We start from the raw sequence: 21,373 nt of genomic DNA on the forward strand, positions 1-21,373 counted from the left end.
TGTGATTTTTTTTAAATCTCCAAATATGTATATCAGAAAACATGTTGATATGTTTTACATAAATGAAACCATACTAAATACGCTGTTCTGTAATTAGATGTTTCCACTAAATATCTTCCATAATATAAGAAATACAGATTAAAACTACACTAATACATCATTTTCACATATCATAATAGCAAAATTTTTTCTGCATATATACCTAAGCATAGAGAAATAAGATAAATACAAGGATATTACAGCATTGTTTATAATAGCAAATAATTCGAAATATCTTAAATTTCATTCATACAGTGGAATACTATGTGACCATTAAAAACAGTGAAGTCACTTTATATATATTGATGTGGAATGATGTTCAAGATACTTTGTAAAGGGGAAAAAGTGAGATGCATAACTGTATAGTATATCTCCTTTTGTGCTATAAAGATTATGTGTGTACATAGATAGACTATTAAAACACACACACATACACACCAACCCCCTACTCTGACTTTAACCATCCTGGGTCTCAAATATATGTAATATGGCACACCTGGCATTTCAGATAGATGTACATTTCAGTACTACAAATCCCAGTAGGCTATCCTCTCTGGGTTAAATAGACTGGACTACAAGCTAATAGTGAAGGCTCTCCGTGACCTTTGCATGAAGGCTAGACTAACAACCTCCATGTCTTCTTTTGCCTTCATGCCTACTTGGCCTTCTGAAAACAGGGTCCTCTCCTCTCTTCTCACTAAACAGGTGTACAAGATGGAGCTTTCTAAAGGACCAGTTAGGTCATTCACATTAGGCCAGTGTTAGTTACAGTCCCTTAAAGTATAATTCAGGGCCCACTGGAGTCTGTGAGAGTCTTTCTGATGGGCCACAAACTAATCCATAAATGGATATCTTTTCTTTAGATCAGTGTGGAGCCTGCTTGGGATTTTCTGTCACCCTCTCTGCCCCTCCCCCCACTCACACGTTCACTCTCTGGCTCTCTCTCTCTCTCACACACAAATCAAATTTAAAAAAAAAGAATTACCATATGCTTACTTTAGCTTATTTTTATAATTTACATTGTTCTACTGTGAAATCTGCCAGATAGTACTTGACAGTAGTAAAAAGTTACTGAACATGTTTACTCACAAATCATTAGAATTCCTGTGATTTTTCAGCAAGAATGCATTGTTATCAATATACTTTAAAAAGTACTATTAATTTATCTTTAATTCTTTATTGCTGTGGTTCCCCCACCCCCTGGAATGTGGAAATGATGTGATGGATAAGCTATGGGTTCTTCTTCTCAGTGGTCTAAAAGTGGGAAAAGAAGTATTTGTGTACCATTGCCTTTCAAACTGTGTACTTCACATTCACATTCGTATTATTCTGCCTGCTTAACAGACCACAGATTAACTAGGGGTAGTGTTATTCCTCTCAGAAGAGAAGATGATAAAATCCTGCCTGCACTTTTATGAGGCTGCTTTTCCAGTCGTTGGTACTGCTTCTAGGTGTTCACCTGGAAAACCAGTGAGATGAGATCTTTGCTCTGGCCTGCAACTGCCTACTTTTCTTGCCTCCATACTCCCTCTCACAACCTCCCGAAAGAACTCACCTGCCTCTCTACAGTTTGTGATAATAGCCAATCACTTGAGCTTCTAATTTCCTTATTTGTAAAAACTTTAGTCACATGGTGGCCTTCCTCAAAAATACTTTATGACTTGAATATTACACTCTGAACAATGAAAACTGATAAAGCTTTGTCCCAGTTAATGTTGGTCAGCTTTTTTATGAAGAGAGTTTGATTTTACTTTAGGCTTTTTTCTTGGTTTAACTGTGACTTTCATATGAGAATTCTCCCTGCATGAGGCTCAAATACATTTATGTTCTCAAGATTTCAGAGTGCTATCCCAACATCTGCTTCAGGAAGTGAGAGTAAAAAGATACCATCTTGGCATCACCTCACCTTCAATATCTGGCTGTTTCCTTTTGGAACCTCTCCAATTGGTTGCTGATTGTTGGTCCCCGAACTCAGCTTTGGGAACCAAAAATACAAAGTGTCATGACTTTTTCCACAAATCAATCTACACTGATTCTTCACACTTTAAAAGTTATTAGCTTGGAGTTCTTTGAACATATCAGGCTACTAACATTACTGGGCCTTTTACCAAACTTTTCTCTTTGCTTTTTCTTCTTTTTCTTCTTATTTTCCTTACTACCACCCAAATTTCAAATTTAGCTCAGGTATTCCCTTGATAACGAAGTAGCCAATCAAAGTTTATGCTTAAACCCTAGGACTGCCTCTGTTATAGGACTCATAGTACCACTCCCATCTAGACAGAGTGTTGAACTTCTGACCTCCAGAGCTATATGGCACCCAAAGCACAAAAAAGTGACGTAGCTTTCCCAAGGTCACATAACCGGGAGGTGACAAAGCAGGAATTTGAACCAAATGGCATGGCTTCATGCTGTCCGGCCTCTGTTCTCACCTGTACTTATCTTGAGTTTCAGTTGGATGCTGGGCTGGATCTACGAACATTCATATACAGGGATAGGATTATAGAAGTAGGCAGTGACTGGAACAATCCTAATTGGAGCCTAGATTTAAAACAGTAAATAAAACAGCTACAAAGGACATTTTGAGGTTGTCGGGGAAATTTGAATATGGACACTATATACTCGATGAAATTGTAACAATATTAAATGTCTAGAGTGTGATACAAATATGGTCATGTAAGGGAATGACCTGGTTTCTCAGGAGACAGACACTGAAGTATTTAGGGTGGATGTGTCAAGATGTGTGTAGCTAAACAGTATAGTTTACTAAACAGCAACTTTGAATGTTTCAGGGAAGGAAGCATACAATGAATGATAGAGCAAATATGGCAAAATGTTAATAATTGATAAATCTAAGTGAAGGATTGGTGTTTATTGTTGTGTCAGGTCTTTGTATCAATAAACCATTCCCAGACTTAAAACCAAAAAAAGTAACAGTGATGGTGATTCTTAATGGTGATGAAAATCATGATAGAAAAGAAGGAAACAAAGTCAGGTCCCAATATACATAAAGGAAATTATTTTATTTTTAATGTGTTTTAATTCTTACACTGAAAAATCTATGAACTACCATTTATAAAAATTATAGCAACTTTAAAATTACTAAATACACAGACTGGACTTTCTGGTACTCAAAAAGAAACTAGAAAACTTCCCTTTGAGTCCATCAGCAAATATTTTCTGAGTGTCTGCTCAATGCCTGGCTTATTTTGAAACATAGCCAGTTCATTTCTTCCAGGTCTAATGTTCTATGGTTCTGTAATGCTAAGTGTCTAAATACAATAGTTCCTGTAACTCAAGGCCACATCACATTGGTTGCTGTCAGCCTGGCATTTTCCTAAGCATCAACTTAGTACCTTAGCTCTTGGATTTTACTTTATTTTATTTTTTTAAACGTTTATTCATTTTTGAGAGACAGAGAGTGAGTGGGGGAGGAGCAGAGAGAGGGAGAGAGACACACACAGAATCTGAAACAGCCCCAGGCTCTGAGCTGTCAGCACAGAGCCTGATGTGGGGTTCGAACCCACAGACTGCGAGATCATGACCTGAGCTGAAGTTGGCCGCTTAACTGACTGAGCCACCCAGGCACCCCAGCTCTTGGATTTTAATGTGAAGATTAGTGAGGCCCTGAAGGCAGGGACACAATTTAGCATATAAACACTATTGCTAGTAGGAGAAATAGAGGAGCTTCATAATCTTTAATACATTTTCTTGGCTATCATTTCTTTTGAAATTGCTTTCAAATCCTTTATTTTACTTGGATAATTCTGGAATCTTCATCTTAACAACTACATTTCATTCAGCACTTACTTTGGGCCAGATGTTGTGAATAGGTACTATACCCACTTTATCCACAGTCCTTGGAATAAACACCCATCTTGCTCCATGGTCACACAGATGGTAACTGCAAAATTGGATTTAGCACAGAGCTTTTTTACTTTTACACTATGTTACCAAAACCTAGATCACAAAGATGGAGTCTGAGGAGAGTGTAGCTGGTCTGCTTGCCTTTGTCGCCCAGACTTACACCCTCTGTGCCAAATTAGAAATACAAATAAAATGTAGTTTCTTTAATGTCCCATTCTTATCACTTATCTTATGGTACTGCAATTAAATTTTTGCTTCCCTATACACTGACAACCCCCCCCAACTCTTTGAAGACAAGGGAACTTTGTTTTATTCATCTTTATATTCTCAATGCCTAACACATAGGCACTCCGTAAATGTTATTGAACTGAATTATTAATGGACCAAAGGGAAAAATGGTTATAGTTATGGAAAACAAAACATTTTCTCATGCTTTTTCAATGTACTAGATGCCCTTTCTTCACAAAAGCAGTTTTCTGATATGCTGAACCCAGTTCTCACTGTTTGGACCTGTGTTTAATTGAGCTCAATAAAATAATCAGAAATCTGTGTCTGGGACTTATTTAGCTGTGCCTATAATTTAATCAAAGATTTATGTAGTCCATATTCAGTAGCATTTGCATATTATTAAGAGTTTTCTATTTTACTAAGTATTTCTGTCAAAATAGCAGAAGAAAAAATTTTTGTTGAAAGCATATTATGTTAGAAAGATCATTTTAAGATTATTCAGTTTCCCTTTTCAAAGCTACTATGGGCGTTCCACCCCCCCCCCCACCCCCAGCCTGAAGATTCTCTTCTGATTACTCTTTTTATCATCTCGTTTCTCACAGTTTAGAGCTTAAAGTGAGAATTTTTTTTTAAGTGTGTTTTCCTGGCATCTCATGTTTAACAGTGTCAGGGGTTTGTGTCCCTGGAACGAAAACTGTTTCTCCAGAGCCTTTTTTCTCTCAGCTTCCAGTGAAAAGAGGGGCGAGGCGAGCCAGTCGCTTACCACAAAGCAATGCCACCACAAAGGAAAGATTAAGGGTTTAGAGAGAGGTCAATGTGGGTTTTTCTCTAACTAAACACTTTCCTAAAGTTTCCTTGTGGAAAAATAATGAAGTCATCTCAGAGTTTTTAAAGAATTTTTATTTCTTTTTCACCGTCTGCATTCGCTTGTCTTCTCAGCATGGATGTTTAATCTTCCTAGGCTTTGTGAATTGGCCCAAATGAATAAGTAGTGAGCTGTCTCTCTAGGAGCTAGAGGCTTATTCTAAGGGCCTAATCACTGAGTAAACACATCTTTGCCCTCCCTCTCACAACTGCGATATAATAGTCGAGATTCTAGCACAGTAACCTGGATATTGCAGGGACCAATGCTTTGAAATGCAGAGTGGTTGATCCTCCAAAACAGACAGTGCCTGATCTTCGCCTGCCTCTTTCTTCTTTTTTAAATTAAATATTGCCAAAGAGATGCTGTTTTATTGCTTGATATTGTGCATTAGTGCCCTGGATTTCCAAGTTTAGTTTCAGTCAACACTGTCGGCTGCACTTATAGGGAACTCTGCATGTTGGGTTTCTTAGTAGCCTCTTCGGCACATGTGTGTTTGGTTTGGAAGAGCATTTAAATTAAATCAGTGAGATAGCAATGTAAATCGCTAATCTCTTTCTCAAAGTCTAAATGTTCCATTGCAGCATTCTTGAGAGAAATGGGCGTTTTAAAGATTTAGCCATTGCCATTGTTTGGTTAGAAATATGCTGATTTAAAAGTGGACAGCTCTCTTGTTCCCAGTGTCTCATTAAATGTAGTTGCTGAGATACGATCAAGCAGAATTAGAGGTTGACATCCCTCTGTCTATTCAGCTAGAGAGCTCCTAAGAAGAGGAGTTCTGAATTTGTTAGTGCTGCCAGGTTCATGTTCCTTTTCCTAAAGCAGATTTCTAGATTCTTTTGCTGAAAGTGGTTTGGCATTGCTGCTGCCATTTGGTATCTTTTTTTGCCAGCGGTTTGATAATCAGCATTCAAGTTTCTTTCATCAAACATGCTGAGACCCATGCTAGCTGTAGGGATGCAAAGACTGAAAGAGACCCAGTCCTCACCCTTGAGAGACTTTGTCTAGAGGGGAAACCGGTAAACAATGATAATACCAATGGGAAGAGATAGAGGCCCAGAAAAGGAAGCTGTTAGCTCTGCCTGAGGGAATCAGGGAAGGTTTCATAGAGGCATTTGCTTTGAGCCTTAAAGGATGAGTAGGAATTTACCAGATAAGTATCTCTCCCAACTGTGAATCTGATTACAAACTTCCTAGAAACCAGCTACTGTTACCTGCAGACACCAACATGGATGAAGAAACCCAGAGTCTGTCTTGTTGACCATTTTATCACCACTGCTTCCTACTAGTCCTGACACAGTATTTCAACAAATGTTTGTTGAGTGAATGATTAAATGAGTTGACCCATGGAAACAGCTACTATTGGAGTAACTGAGCTACTTATACTCAGGAATTCTGTCCTTATTCCCATTACACGTTGTCTCTGAGGCCCAGGAGGCACTGATGTATGAGCAGGGGCCAATCTGGCATCTTCATATTCTATGAGCACTCCAAGCCTTGACTACAGTGTGGTTGATTTTCCTGCTACTGCTGTCGTGCCAAAGAAAGAATACTAGGCTTAGAGTCCATCAATTTGGCTTCCAGTCCCAGATGTACTACTTACTTACTAGTTGTGGTAGAATTTAGGACAAGTCTTCTTTCTAAACCTCAGTTTTCTTATCTGCTAATAAACTTAAGAATACTATTTTACAGGCATATTCTGGGGATTAAAGTAGGTAAAGGGTGTGTAACTAATAGTGCCTCCTATTCATAGTAGATGCTTTTGGAATCTTAATCTACCTATGTACCTCTGGTTACCCTCATCTAGTACAAAATTTACCTTTGGAGGAAATATTTTAATACATTATTATTATTATTGTTATTATTATCATCATCATTTGGATTATTGAATAGGATAATTCCAAGCTTCAAATATCAATATCCTTTCATCAATATGAGCCTCACATTTCTCTGTAAATGTCCTCCCTTTTTTTTGGAATCCCACACAGCAAGTTTTTCTTTTTTATCATCACATCCTTATTTAATATGAAGGGAGAAGACCCTAAGCTTCCTTAAAATTTTCCTTTGCCAGAATTTCACAGATTGGTTTGCATATTGTGTTTACCATAATTTTTTTTTTCCATATCATGGCAAGTGACTGTTTTTAAACTCAGCTCTTCTACAATGTAGCACCAAGAATTAGTCAATAACAATTTAGGCTCTTTAATCATCATAGCAGGGGGATGTTGTTAAAGCTGACATGTTGCAAATTATGTTGCTCAATTTCAGTTTTTAGTTTCAGTTATTTTATTAACTATCCATCTATGACAGAGGACGCTTTTAAGAGAACAAATGTCATTTCTTGATAGCAAGTTTTATCAAGCAAAGGGGAAAGAATAATTCACCATATGAGAAACCACAGCGGACATTTTCTGAAATATAGACTAGAGAGAATTCATGTGAACTACTTTCTACCATCTTTCCAGGGGCAATTAGATGTTACATGCTCTTACATAAAGACTTTAATATGAGAACACATTAAGGGCTTTGAAATTACTTGTGGAAGTAAAACATAACTTCATTTCAGACCTTTTCCCTTCAAGTAGAAGAGACTTCTCAGAGTTAAGATTAAAAACAAAAAAATACGTAAGAGACTTTGGGAATCAATCTTAATCCATATTTTTTCTCTGTACATAGTTGGATAGTTCAAAATTAATTTTCCTTTTATAAAGCATGTTTTAATATGAAGAATTGTAAATCCGTTTTATTTAAAGAAAATGCAATTCTATTGCATATTCTGCTACAAATAGGCTTGCACATGTTAACAGGGGTCTGTGACAGTCTATAAAACAATATAATCATCCTAGCCTCTTTAGAGTATAAGGAAGCAAAATTTATTCATATTAGTGAATGCTTTAGGAACTCTTAAGTGTCAGGTGCTCTTTTAGGTAGTAGCATTTAATTTTTGTCTTTGCTGTTTATATTGACAGATTATGCCTTTCCAAAATTCAAGAAATCTTACGTTAGTGAATATTTTAATTCATCTGTCTTTTATCCTCTTTTCAGAGAAAGCTTCTTGCTATCTACCTCCACCATGATGAAAGTGTATTAACCAACGTGTTCTGCTCACAAATGCTTTGTGCTGAATCTATTGTCTCTTATCTGAGTCAAAACTTTATAACCTGGGCTTGGGATCTGACAAAGGACGCCAACAGAGCAAGGTAATACTGTTGTTACAAGTGGGGCTTCAATTTTTTAAAAAAGTTACTGTATTTGGTTTCTTATCATAAACATTTTCATCCTCAGCATTAAATTCTCTACCATTACATTTAATTAGATAAAAGGTATTTGTTGTAGCTAATGTATGCAGTTATTTACAATTGTGAAAATATACCTCAATTTATAAAAGGTTTCTAAATCCAAGAGTAACCTGAAAACCAAAACCAAAATACCAAATTGTTTTTCATCTTTTTGCAGTAAAACTGGTACAGTACATTTCCACCTACTGGATATTCTTAGGTTCTCATATGTTGTTGAATATTTAGAGAAAATCTATTTTTAATAATGTTCAGAAAAAGCAGAGCAAGTCTAACATAAAATCTTAGTAGTAAGTTTATTTTTTAATAATTCCAGTGAAGAAGGCAAGACATTCTGGGCTAGTCCATGGAGTTGGTAATAGCTTAACTCTAGCATATACTAATTGATGTAATCGCTTTATTGCACACATTCTTTTGCACACATCCATATTCTCAGTAGGAAAAAAAATCCCTTTCCTAGCTGTCAGGATAAATTTACTTAATTTGTTAATCATAATATCTATAAATGATGAATAATTCTTCATATTTTGCCTGTTTGAGTTTCCCATCTGAAATACATTTCATCATGTTTAATTACACATGTGGCCATAACAGTCAGTGATGCTACTTTGGGTGTGTTTAACACAATCATAATCACAGGGTATTGGTTTATGAACAGGGAGATTAAGTTCATTTCAAGGCAAGCCTACTGTAGTTACCTAATTTAAATGATTATAGAACAATTAGAAATCATCTGATTTGTTTTTTTATTATTTTATAGCTCACTGAATTTTTGCTCATCATTTAGACTTTGTTTTATGTAATCTAAACCTGAAAAGAAGGAAGAATGATTCTTCCCTGAAATGTGAAGCAAAAGAATGTTGAAGCAATTTCTTCATCTAATACTTCATTTCTTTAAGCAAATGGTTAGGAAATTTCACAGGATGACTTCGTTCTGCATTGGAAATGTTCCCTGTTATACATAAATAAAGAACCTTTAGCACCTGTATTTGTTTAAATTAAATCAGGTTATTATTCACACTCAGTTAAAGGTGATGAAAAGCAGTGCCAAAAACAGATAAAAATGCAGCATCGAAGGTCTTTCATGAGGCAAAATACATAGACTGGAGACTTGGCTAAATCTTTTGCCATTCACTGGCAGTAAGGAATCTCCTCCTTTCCTTTTATCCACAACTTGATGGAGAAGGAAACACTATTTCTAAACCATCTGTAATGGCTAAGTTCAGCAGGCTACCTGCTGTTATTTTGTTCTATCCTCCATTTAATTCCTTAGTTCCTTTTATTTTACAATGACAAAAAATTGCAGTGTAGTTTCTTTTGAAAAACAGTGTTTGAGGGTTTTTTTTTTATGACTGGCAATCAACAGCCATGTAATTGCTTTGTTATGTTTTACCAAAGAAGTCTGTTAAGTAGCACAACTTTGATACACTAGTAATAAGAGTTTGCAGGTTACAGAGACACCTGTGGTGACCAAAGCGACAGAAGCTGCTTATTAGAAAGAGCCAGTACAGCTGTGTCCTATTAACTCCTTATGACACTTTTTTTAAAACACAAAATAAAGGCCTTGTTTAAGGCTTTAGAGCTATTTCTCAATGAATTGCAGGACCAACTGTGAGGTATGATAAGATATTTCAATCTACATTTTTAAAAATATGGCATCTCATTATTATTATTACATTCATGAAAATGAAAAGAAGTGATATTAAAGACTGAAAATAGAAACAGCTAGGAATTTGCTTTAGTAAATATTTATACAAACAAGAAACAGGGCCAATGGGGCAAAAGAGAATTAACCATTTCTGGAATTTAAGATACTTGGCATCCTTACTCAAAATCAAATTCTATCCATATTACAAGTTAAAAAGTATTTTAAATTAAGGTATTATATTTCTCTCTATAAAGCAACAGAATCATGTAGATGCTTTTCATGTACATCTCCACATTATTATTGTCAAGGCAAATGGAAAATACATATTTTACATACCCAGGACGAAATTTCATTGGAATGACATATTCCTAAAATGGAGTAAAAGTAGATTTCCCTTGATATATTGAACTGCAAAAATATTTTAATTAATTAGACTTATTTATTATCACAGAAAAAGATTAGCTTAGCAACAATTTTCTTACCAGCCATCATCTAAATAAAATTGTCTAGTTGCATTTCCATCTCTATGATCTTACTTGTATTTTTAGTACCACATTTTGTCCAGAGGTGTTTGTCATAAACATTTATTGAATTATCCATTTGACACTATTAACACTGAATAACAAAACCTCTAAGTTTCACACTCAGTTCAGTAGAAGACCACTGAACTAATATTTATTGATCAGTGAGCTGTATTTCAAAAGTTGCTGTGCCATCATTTGCATATTACCAGAAAGCTAAAATATGACAGATTAATATGTGAAAATGTAGAAGAGATTTCTACGCATCACAAACAAGATTGCTGTGATTTTCGTATGACAGATGTAAAAAGTGTGGAAATAAATTCCTGGTGGATGGCTTGTTTCATCCCATATCTGGCTTTCCTAGTTCAAACTGATCACACAAATTTTTTAAATCCTGAGCCTATATGCTATTTAGTCTGGGTGACTCCTTAGTAGTTTTCTGGGACTGCCCCCTGACGTGATAGCTGGAGACATTGGTGCCTAAGATGGGGTTGGACTTGCCAAGCAAATTTACTTTTGCTTAAGAAATAATGGGGCGCCTGGGTGGCTCAGTCCGTTAAGCATCTGACCTTGGCTCAGGTCATGATCTCGCAGTTTGTGAGTTCGAGCCCCATGTGGGGCTCTGTGCTGACAGCTCAAAGCCTGGAGCCTGCTTCAGATTCTGTTGCCCTCTTTCTCCCCCGCGCCCCCCATAAACAAACATTAAAAAGAAAAAGAAAAGAAATACTCTGCTAAGGGGCACCTGGCTGGCCTAGTCAGTAGAGCATGCGGCTCTTGATCTCGGGGTTGTGAGTTCAAGCCCCATGTTGGGTATAGAGATTACTTAAAAAAAATTAAATCTTTAAAAAAAATAATAATGGAAGAAATACTCTGCTAAACCTACAGAAACATTAGTCAGTTTACATGAATCTCTCATGTGTAGAAAAGAAGAATACTGTACCAAGTGAATGATTTGGTTAAGTTACCAGAATATGAATATCACTTGAGGTTATAAGTTAAATTTCTTAATTTCACTAACAAATTAGAATAAAAAAGAAACAGATATCTATAGAATGTCACTATTATACACCCCTGTGATGTTGATGATTTGGATTTCCCACCTCCAAAATGATTCTAATAACTTTCTTTCTAAGTTGAATACTTAATTTGACCAACCTATACCTGTATAAAATAGATTAGAATAATTTCTGGATTGATCTTGGAACATTCCAAATATGAATTGAGACATCAGACTTTAGCAGTAATGGTAATATATCTATCTTCTCCCTCACTAGATTGTGATCTCCCAGAAAGTCTTATTCATTTTATTTGTCTCATTAAACAAAGCACATTTATGTATGTATGTATGTATGTATGTATGTATGTATTTATTTATTTATTTATTTATTTATTTATTTATTTATTTATTTATTTATTTTGAGAGAGGGAGATAGAGAGCAAGCATGAGAAGGAGCAGAGAGAGGAAGACAGAGAATACCAAGCAGGCTGCACACTGTCAGTGCAAAGCCCAATGCGAGGCTCGAACTCCCGAACAGTGAGGTCATGACCTGAGCTGAAACCAAGAGTCAGTCATTTAACCAAGCAACCTAGATGCCCTGTAAACAAGGTACTTTAAATTTACAAAACTGTAGGAGAAAGAAATTCAGTAAGCATTTGGCCAATGAATGTATGCATCCATTTCTACCTAAGAATGTGCTTATAATTTCAGTATTATATATCTAAATGGAGGTTTCTTTCCTGGAAAATTCTGTACAGTCTTGGCTGCATTGTCTAGTTGCAATTCAGGGCCATTCTTTCTTAAAGCAGTAGGCAATAAGCCCTTGTTAGTCTTAAGAAGTTCTGGAGGGTATAATTTCCTAAATATCCATCTAAACAATAATCCTGAAAGAAAGAGTAGGATATACCTGTAACTGAAAGAGCTGAAGAAACAGGTAACAGTAAATAAGGAGATCCTGCAGATCATTTCTGAAAGTAGCTAAAAGATATCTTAAGAAAGGTATATTTTCTTCATGTTTATTCATTGAGTAAACATTTACTGCATATTTAATAGGAACCAGGAATGGTACTTTGCACTGAGGATGAGAAGGTGAAAAAGATACAGTGTATAATGCTCAAAATTCCTACTCTTTAGTAGGAAGACAGAGAGCTAATATGTAGTATGAAGTATGCCCAAGGTGCTTTGGGAGTATAGATGAACTTCATAGAGAGGTACTCTACCTGAGTGGGCCAAGGAAGAACTTCAAAGAAATGACACATGGAAAAATGAAATTAGGATTTTACTTTTTATATTAGCAGCATTCCTAGTTTATTAGGTTGGAGATATTTGCTATTTTTATAAAGGAATATTAGTATTTTAAACCTCATAATTAAGTATCAGAAACGAAGAATCAGTGGTTTATATAATTGTGGAGGAGAGAAAAAATAGAAGGACCTGCCCAGCTAGTGTAATCATATATGGTCTGAACGAGATTAAGGTTTAAGGTCAACTAGCAGGATGGACAGATCCCAAGAAGTTGTTTTATTAATGATTCACCCCAATATTGGCATATGCTTACAGGCAGACAGTGGGGCAGAGATCAGAGATACTCTTTTGGATGTGGAAACATGTAGAAAATCATCATGGATTTAACTACTACAATAAAATATATTTAAGGACAATATATTGTTAGTGAACAAATGCTTGTGCTGTAAAAGAATAATTTCTTAAAATTCAGGACAGTTATCACCTTTAGGAAGCCTTGCCATTGTCCATCCTCTCTTGCCTCTCAGTCTAAAATGCACATTCTTGGGGCGCCTGGGTGGCGCAGTCGGTTAAGCGTCCGACTTCAGCCAGGTCACGATCTCGCGGTCCGTGAGTTCGAGCCCCGCGTCGGGCTCTGGGCTGATGGCTCAGAGCCTGGAGCCTGTTTCCGATTCTGTGTCTCCCTCTCTCTCTGCCCCTCCCCCGTTCATGCTCTGTCTCTCTCTGTCCCAAAAAGTAAATAAACGTTGAAAAAAAAAAAATTTTAAATGCACATTCTTTATGCTCCCGTAATATCCATATACTAACCTGTAATGATGGAATTCATGAACATTGTATGGTTATTGTCTGTCTCCCTATTATGTTATCACCCCCCCCAAGAGAGCTATATCTATAGTCTCAATGTGTTACACAGTGCCTTTGAAAAAGTCAGTGTTATATTGATAAATAATCTCTAATAGTCTTATTGAATAATAAGTGGCAGTGGAAAGAGTATTGGAAATGCTGTTATACTACTCTAATTGTGTGATCTTCCACCATAGCCATTAGTAGGTCTAATAAAGCAAAAACCTTCATTTTCCTTGCTGAATTAATTACAAATGTCCAGACCAGGTACCTTGTCTTCTGCTGGCCCTGTAGCACTTTAGAATATTGCTGTCTGTCTTCTGTGCACCAGGCACCCGCATACCCTCTGGAAAGAGACTTGAATTCCAGCCCAGATGAGTTCATCCTGTGGTTCCAGAGTTTCTTCCCCAGACTCACCAAGTCTGATAGCCCTGAAACAACTGGCCCCCTCAGATTGGGCCATTTGGGGATGGTACTCTGAGCCTTCTGCAATGGTGATGGCATTGATTAAAGTAAACATGTTCATAGGACCAGAGTGCTAAACTGGCTACATGATGAGGTATGCCAAGGAGTCAAGCAAGTTCCATTTGGGCATCATTTGAATTAAATATAGATAGTAGTATATAAAGCACTAGCACAATAAGCATTAATTTGCTTCCCTCTATTAGAGTTATTTGGACATCTATTAGTTGCATGGGAACATTGGCACAGGAATGCCCTTGATGTTAAGCTATGAGTTTTTGGCTGTAGTTGCTTCATCAAGGAAAGTTACATAACCTATGTGGCACAGTAAACCACCAATATTAACCAGTAGTAAATGGATTAATGGGTATCTCTTGTTCTGACCAGGAGGGCCCACAAGGCAAATGTCTCAGTCTATCTAGTATAAGTACTGGTTTAGATTATTTAATTCTAGAAAACTTGAATTTGACTAGGATAATGCCAACTGGGTAATCAGCCAGCTATGAGGTGTTTATATGTAAGTTCCTGAGGTGGAAATATTTAGCACATCAGTGTACATGCTACGAAGTGTTAAATCAGCCATTGTGCACTATTTCTAAGCGGTGTTCATAGTAGCTGCAAATAGTTACCTAGGAATTGCTGACAGTGCCTGAATTACACAGGTTGTATGAAATATATATACATAATGTTGCATTAAATTTTGCCTGCACAGTTAGTACCAGTATTCACAGAATTCTGTTGCCTGTTAATATTAGCTTTTGAACTTAATGCCCTTGAGTGCAGTTATTTCAGATCACTGGAAACTTCTGCTGCTATGCTGACAGGTACTTTTTAGCCTTAATATTCAAGTGATGGTTTTCCACATTACTTAATCTTTGGCAAGAGTTAATTGACTTAAAGCTCTTATTATCAGTAGGCTGTCTTCACCTGCACTTTCCATTTGAGCAATTAGCAATATTCACAGTGGCATACCCTTAATTCCAAATTACTCCATGCTTCATGCCTGGCTGAAGCCTAGATGACCATGTTACTCTAACCCTCCACCTCCATTTGATCCGGCAAATATTGCCCAGGTGTGAGGTCTGCATGGGAGACACAAGGAGTGTTAATTCCCAGCTGCTACCCTAGGAGGAGATATGGATTCTGCAGAAGTAGCTGATAAAACAGATGGACATGTTGTGGTCAGGGAACCAAGACTTCCAGAGAGCCTTCATGCCAGATTTCCATATAATTTTCCCCAAACTTCTTTATTTCCTTTGTGCTACGCTGTCCTTCCAGTACTTTTAAAGGAAATGTATTGCCATCCTAAACATCCCAGGTCAAGGGCTTAATTAATGCTTTAAAATAAAGGTTCCAAAACACCAGGAGAGTTTGTCATTTTCTCCCTGGTTTGTTTTGTGAAGAGGGAGGAGAGAAGGTGAGGAGGAACCCCTCCTGTTCCATGATTACATCCTACCCACTCATTTTCTCCTTTTCTCCTCTGCTTTTGATTTTTAGTGGCGGTCTTAACAGAATGTCAAGATCAATTTGCAGCATGGTTTAACTCAAGGTTTGCGTTCTGCCAGCAGCAATTGTCCCTGCAAACAATGCCGTGTGTTCTTGTAACTTCAGAAGCTTTTAGAAGGATCATGGCAAGGGCAGCATCTAATGACTTTATTAGTGTAGGGTTTCAAAATGGGCTCAGTAATTGTTCATATCTCTTTGTCAGCAAGTCATAATTACTGCTCAGCATTGTCCAAGGGTGCAGTTGTGAATAGTTTACTAATAGTACTGAAAGGAAGGAAAAGAGGGACAGGATAAAAGATGATGGCCTCTTATGATTGAGAACAAGCCAGTCTGTATATAGATGATGGCTAAACTGTTTATAATTCTTTACTCTTTTTAAAATAGAAGATTATCCTTTTAAAAATGTTCTTTTAGGTAATTTTAAATTACTGGTTTACAAGCCTTTTTACTGTGATTTGGATACTTTCTACACTACTACCTAGTACTGCAATCATAACTGCCTGCTGGTGCATGCATTATATCTGAATCAAGCTATATATTTTTCCCTTGATATTCATCTAATTAATGCTATTTAGAAAACAGGCATTTAACTCAGATACAGTTTTCTATGTGTTTTCACAGTCTATATGAAGACTATTTTAGAAAAGAACAATCAAAGGTGAGAACTGTTGACAATACAGTCCAAAAGAACATTATATGTTTTTAGCAAATCTTATTTTTCTCATGCACTAGACCTTTCTTGTTACTCTGTTGGTGTTCTTGGTCTTTCTGCTAAACCCTTTGTATTTTGAATATTCTAAGTACTTGATTTGTAAGAGTTACAGAATAAAAAGAATCATTATATCTTTTCAAGATACACAGAGTTTCAGCTAAATGCCAAGCTTTTGCCCTTCTGTGCTCTGTAGCCAGATTCTTTCCTGTTTTGTGACTTTCTAAATTTGTGTGCAGTTGTATGTAAATATTCCCTCCCAATAGCTAGTTATCCTAGTATTTTAGAATATACAAATTCAGATAAATATGACTGCCAGAGGTACTTGATTCAGTGTTTATATAGAATACAAAACATGAGTTATCTAATGAAACAAATTCTAAAAATTAGACATCTCCAAAATGAAATATCTTTTTTAAAGTAATATACCCCATCATGTCTTTTGCTTTTCTCCTTGCCTGAAATTGAAAAGATCTCAAGAGATTTATTTACTTTATGAACTGCTTTGTTAGTGTTAATAATTTTTATATTCATGGTTGTTTCTGAAGAACTTGTACTGATCATGTATCAACTATGCCACTTAAATCAGTAGCACAGTTCTCTTCTTCCATAAATACTGATAGTAAAACACTCAGAAAACTTATAAAGGGAATGTGTTCATTCAGTCACCACCTATTGGAAACTGGTTCCTCTGACATTTTTCTAGTATTTGCCTCTCAATTTAGATGGATACTCAAAAAGGTTTTAGTGCCCAATTACCTTAGTGATCTAATCTGCTAAATATACCACCAAAAACTGTCAGTCTGGAATTGTAGAGTCAGGTGGAATCCTGTTTCTTAACATATTTGGATAATTCATTAGGAAGTAGATTTTGTGTCCTTTCCTCAAGCATATGTTTGTGTCTTTGAACTTGACTGCATTACAGTAATAGAAAAAAGTGACAAAATATTTTTATATTATTAATGAATTAAAAGTTAACTGTAGGGATTTTTGTAGTTTATCTGCTGTTGGCTGACTCAGTCTGTAGGCACAGCAACAATTTAAGATATGTATGTATCTTTCTGTATGTATGTATCTTTCTTTTCCTCAATGCATGATCAGCACCAAGAAAGTCCTCTTTAACATACCTTTCTACACACCTCAACTAAGGAAAGAATGAAGCAAGTTAACATGAACAATAAAGAAGCTTTGATTACTATATCTCAATCTGAAAAATTATGTTGCCAACCCAGTATCAAATAAGGTATTGGAGGCTCTGAGTAGCTCCCAAATAAGTTAGTCAGTACCACAGCAACAAAAATTTATTTGGTCATTATGAAAGCTATGTAAGTATTAACTTTTTATTAGTTCTTAAAGCAAAATCTATGCACATTTAAATATGTCAGTTGCTGTTCTTAAAAGACTATGATAAACTATTTTCCCACTGTTTATGCAGATGTCATTCATAAAATGTAGAGCAGTTAGGAAGTTGGACTCAGTTGGTCTGGGAGTATGAAGAACAAGGAAATATTAGGCAAATGGTATAACATTTCCAGATCTTTTTTTTTTCATCTATGAAAATTGGGGAAGAGGGTGCTGACAGCTGACCCACTTGACCTGAGACCTTTGACCTTTATCTCTAAAATTCTCTTTCTGATGACTTGGACATAACTATTTTCAATAGAAAAATGAGAAGTAAGCAAGATTTCATTTTCAAAATAAATGTTAGTAAAGTTTTAAGTAGATTACTGCCCTTACCAGTTTGTGATAACTTGGAGTGACCTTAGTGGAGTGTAGCTAAGGACGCCACAATCATTTTCTGCCTCTTTCACCAATAAAGACAGCTTCTTTACCCTTAGAATTGTTCTCCAAGCTCATGTCATTTATGACAGGGGCTTCTACTGAGAGTTTCAATAGCTAAGAATAAGACTATCATTACTGCTTTAAAAAAAAACCAAAACACATAATAACTGCAACCATTAAAGCACCTACTACGTGCCATACTAATTATAGATACAGATATAGATATAAATAGATGTATGAGTTTATTTAATTCTCACTGTGTATATATTAGGTCATTTAACTACAATTCTGCAAGGTAAATAGCCAAGGTCCAATGTCACATATGTGGAAATTATTTTTGGCTCAGAGAGGTTCTATAATTTACCCAAGGTCATGCAAATGGTTGTACCAGATATAAATTCCAAATCAACCTGTGCTTTCCTGCTTCATAATGCTTCTTGTCCCATGACCTTGTCGGGCTGGATTATTCAACAACAAAAATGTACTGAATAACTATGCAAAGCCTTATGAAGGTTGTAAGGGGAATATAAGACCTAGACCTTTTGCTCAAGGAACAAATAAATATGGGATTCACCAAATCTTAGAGTTGGAGATTAGAGGTGTTCTCAACATCTAATTTGCAGCCATGCAGGTATGTTTCCCCATAATGTGCTTAACTGTTGTTACTACAGTTGCTACCTGGATACTGCTAGGGACAGAGAAATTAAAGCTTCAGAAGGTAGTACATTTTTGAGCTACTCTAAAAGCTAGAAAAGGTGTTTGCTACAGTGCTTCTTCATAGGGCTTCTGCAACTTTCTCCCTTTTGGTTCTAGTTTGGAATTAATAAGCCTAACTTGGGAATTAATAAGCCTGACTTTAGTTCTGCCTTACAGTCAGTTTAACTAGAGCTATCTTGTTTGCCCTAATTTTCTTGCCTTTTTTTTTTTTTACAAAGTATATTTATTTCCATTGCTCCTTATATGCTAGGGTGTCTAGATCCAGCCCATTCTAAAGGTGCCCAAAATCAAGCATAGTGCTCTAGAGCAGGTTTATCTCACTCTGTGCTCAGTTCTATTCTGGAATTATATTGTTGGCTCCTGTTGAACTGAGGTAGTCAACTAAATCCCCCTACCAGTTTTTCAAATATGGGGCTACCCTGATGGGCTGGTCCTGGGTTGTTACTATTTGTTTAAATAATTTTGGGGGTCTGGGTTGTTATTAAACTAGATCTTTGCCATTCTCTACTAATGCAGTTGACTGACAAGATCTTTTGAAGTTCAGATTCTGTTAACTCTCCCAAGAGTTATCATTCATAAATGATATTGTAACTCCTATCATTTCTATTGCTGTCATTCTTGATAATCCTTTCCATGCCTAGCTATACCTAACTCCAGAATTTTTTTTTCTTCTCCTTATTTACCACACTTAGACGTAGCCATCAAGAGAAGCTTTATCACCTCATATATTTTGATTTCAAGCACTTGGCTCTGACCAACACTTCCTATCCCTATCTTACTTGCTCAAGTGCTAAAGTTTTTTATCTCATTATGCCCTCCAATCTATTGACCCCACCACTTTACTTCATCTGCCCTTTTGTGTCTCTAATCTTCATTTCCCTTTTTGTCCTATTTAGATTTCAAGGCCCATCATTATGACTTCCTTGTAATATCTTAAATTCCCTTACCAGTGTCTCCATCCATTGCACTCAATTTGCTGAACCCAGCTATTCTCCTTCTTTATATCTGTGCCCTTGCACTTAAACACTGCTAGAGATAGTCACACTAATTTTTTTTCTAAACAAACACAAACTGCAAGCAAGTACACAATAATGCTGACCAAGCCTACTGTGATTCTCTAGTTAGCTTTCGTTCCCTTGGTAAGATGTCTGTTTCATACTACTCCTCATTCATTAAACATCTCCTGTCCCTCTCTGCTCCCTTTCCCAGCTGCCCTCACAAGTTGACTGAGAAAACAGAAGTCATCAGATAGAAATGACTTTTAATTTTCTTTCTTCAGGTCTCACTGTAAATGTCTCCTCTTGAAAAAGACCTGTTGAACCTTTTTAGAGAAAGCTTCTTTGCCATCATTCTTTTTCATAGTACTCTCTTAAAACTTTTCATAATAAGCCATTGCTTTTGTTTATTAAAATTTTGTTTTCTAATTCTTCCACTAGAATGTAAGATTCCTAAGGGCAAGAATTACATCAGTCTTCTTCACTTGTGTTTCTTACTTGAATACTCAATAATTACTTGTTGGATGATATAAAAATGCAGAACAGCATAATGGTTGAGTATAAATTAATTTAGATTTAATCACACTAGGATTGGAATTCTAGCTGTGCCAGTAGGTCACTATAGGGACCTTGAGCAAGTGGCTTAACCCCTCTAAGTTGCAGTTTCTGTATTGAAAAATGGAGATTAAAAACTACATCCCTTAGAGTTGTTATTGGACTTAACTGGGATAATTGATTTTTGAAAAAGTCTGGCACAGAGTAAATGCGCAGTGCATTGTATCTGTAAGGTATATTTGGTTTATGTCAGACATTTATAAAAATGTTGACAGAACAAAACCAAGTGGTAAGCTATTTGAGACCACTTTCAGTTTGGTAACACTCTGCAGGTTCAATTTCTCAGTGACAAGAAATTTATCCAACTTAGCCTGCATTTCTGAATCTTATCCTGAAGGATATTTCGAGATACCTCATCACTTCTTACTGAACTCCAGATACTCAAAGCTCATGGAATGCTCATGAGTTCTCAGCCTAGTAATTCAGCCTAGTTAGGCTTATTGTATTCTTAATAACCCATGTTGTCTCCTAGTCATCACTATTGTATTCTAAGTGTTCAGAAGCCATTTGTCTAAGTGACTTTTCTAGCTTTTGTAGAGGACTGAGATCCAGTTTACTGATCTGTACTTTTTGAAACTCATAGTATTAACTTGTTTTTAGAAATTCAGATGATAGTCATTTTTATCATCATTTATTCTAGCTTTTTACTGTCCCATTTATTCTACTATCGAGGCATTTCTTTGTCCAGTAAAGTATCCATTAAACATTTATAAACACTTGGATTGACTCAAGTTTTGCACATAAACACTGAATTTAGCTCTGTAATTCTGGCAGCTTAGGAGAAACAGAAAATGTTTCTCATTCATTCATCTATCCATCTAATATATATTTTTTGAGTTTCTAGTATGTGCCCGGTACTATGCCCTAGAGTTTACAGTTTATCATTTATAGATCTCATTGACTAATAAAAAAAATTTAACAGTTCATCTCAAGATTTCCTGGCACTGAATTCAAGAGAGAATTTTTTTGCATGATCATCTATTCAAGAGTCATTAAGAAATAAAGTAGACAGTTATTTTCTACTGTTTTGCATATGACAGA

General features: G+C 36.1%; 1 protein-coding gene across 3 annotated transcripts in view; it reads left to right on the plus strand.

Moving 5' to 3' along the window:
* FAF1 (Fas associated factor 1) overlaps positions 1-21,373 on the plus strand; it is a 520,107-nt gene that overhangs the window by 368,616 nt on the left and 130,118 nt on the right. For all 3 annotated transcript variants that reach the window (XM_047085885.1, XM_047085886.1, XM_047085887.1), the window contains one exon: positions 8,039-8,193. In XM_047085885.1, the coding sequence (XP_046941841.1) occupies positions 8,039-8,193 (155 nt within the window). The remainder of the gene's footprint in view (positions 1-8,038; positions 8,194-21,373) is intronic.

The sequence above is a fragment of the Lynx rufus genome, unplaced genomic scaffold, assembly GCF_022079265.1.
Source record: "Lynx rufus isolate CCGP_SWC_20201006 ecotype Redwood Valley unplaced genomic scaffold, mLynRuf1.p SCAF_2, whole genome shotgun sequence".
Lineage (NCBI taxonomy): Eukaryota > Metazoa > Chordata > Mammalia > Carnivora > Felidae > Lynx > Lynx rufus.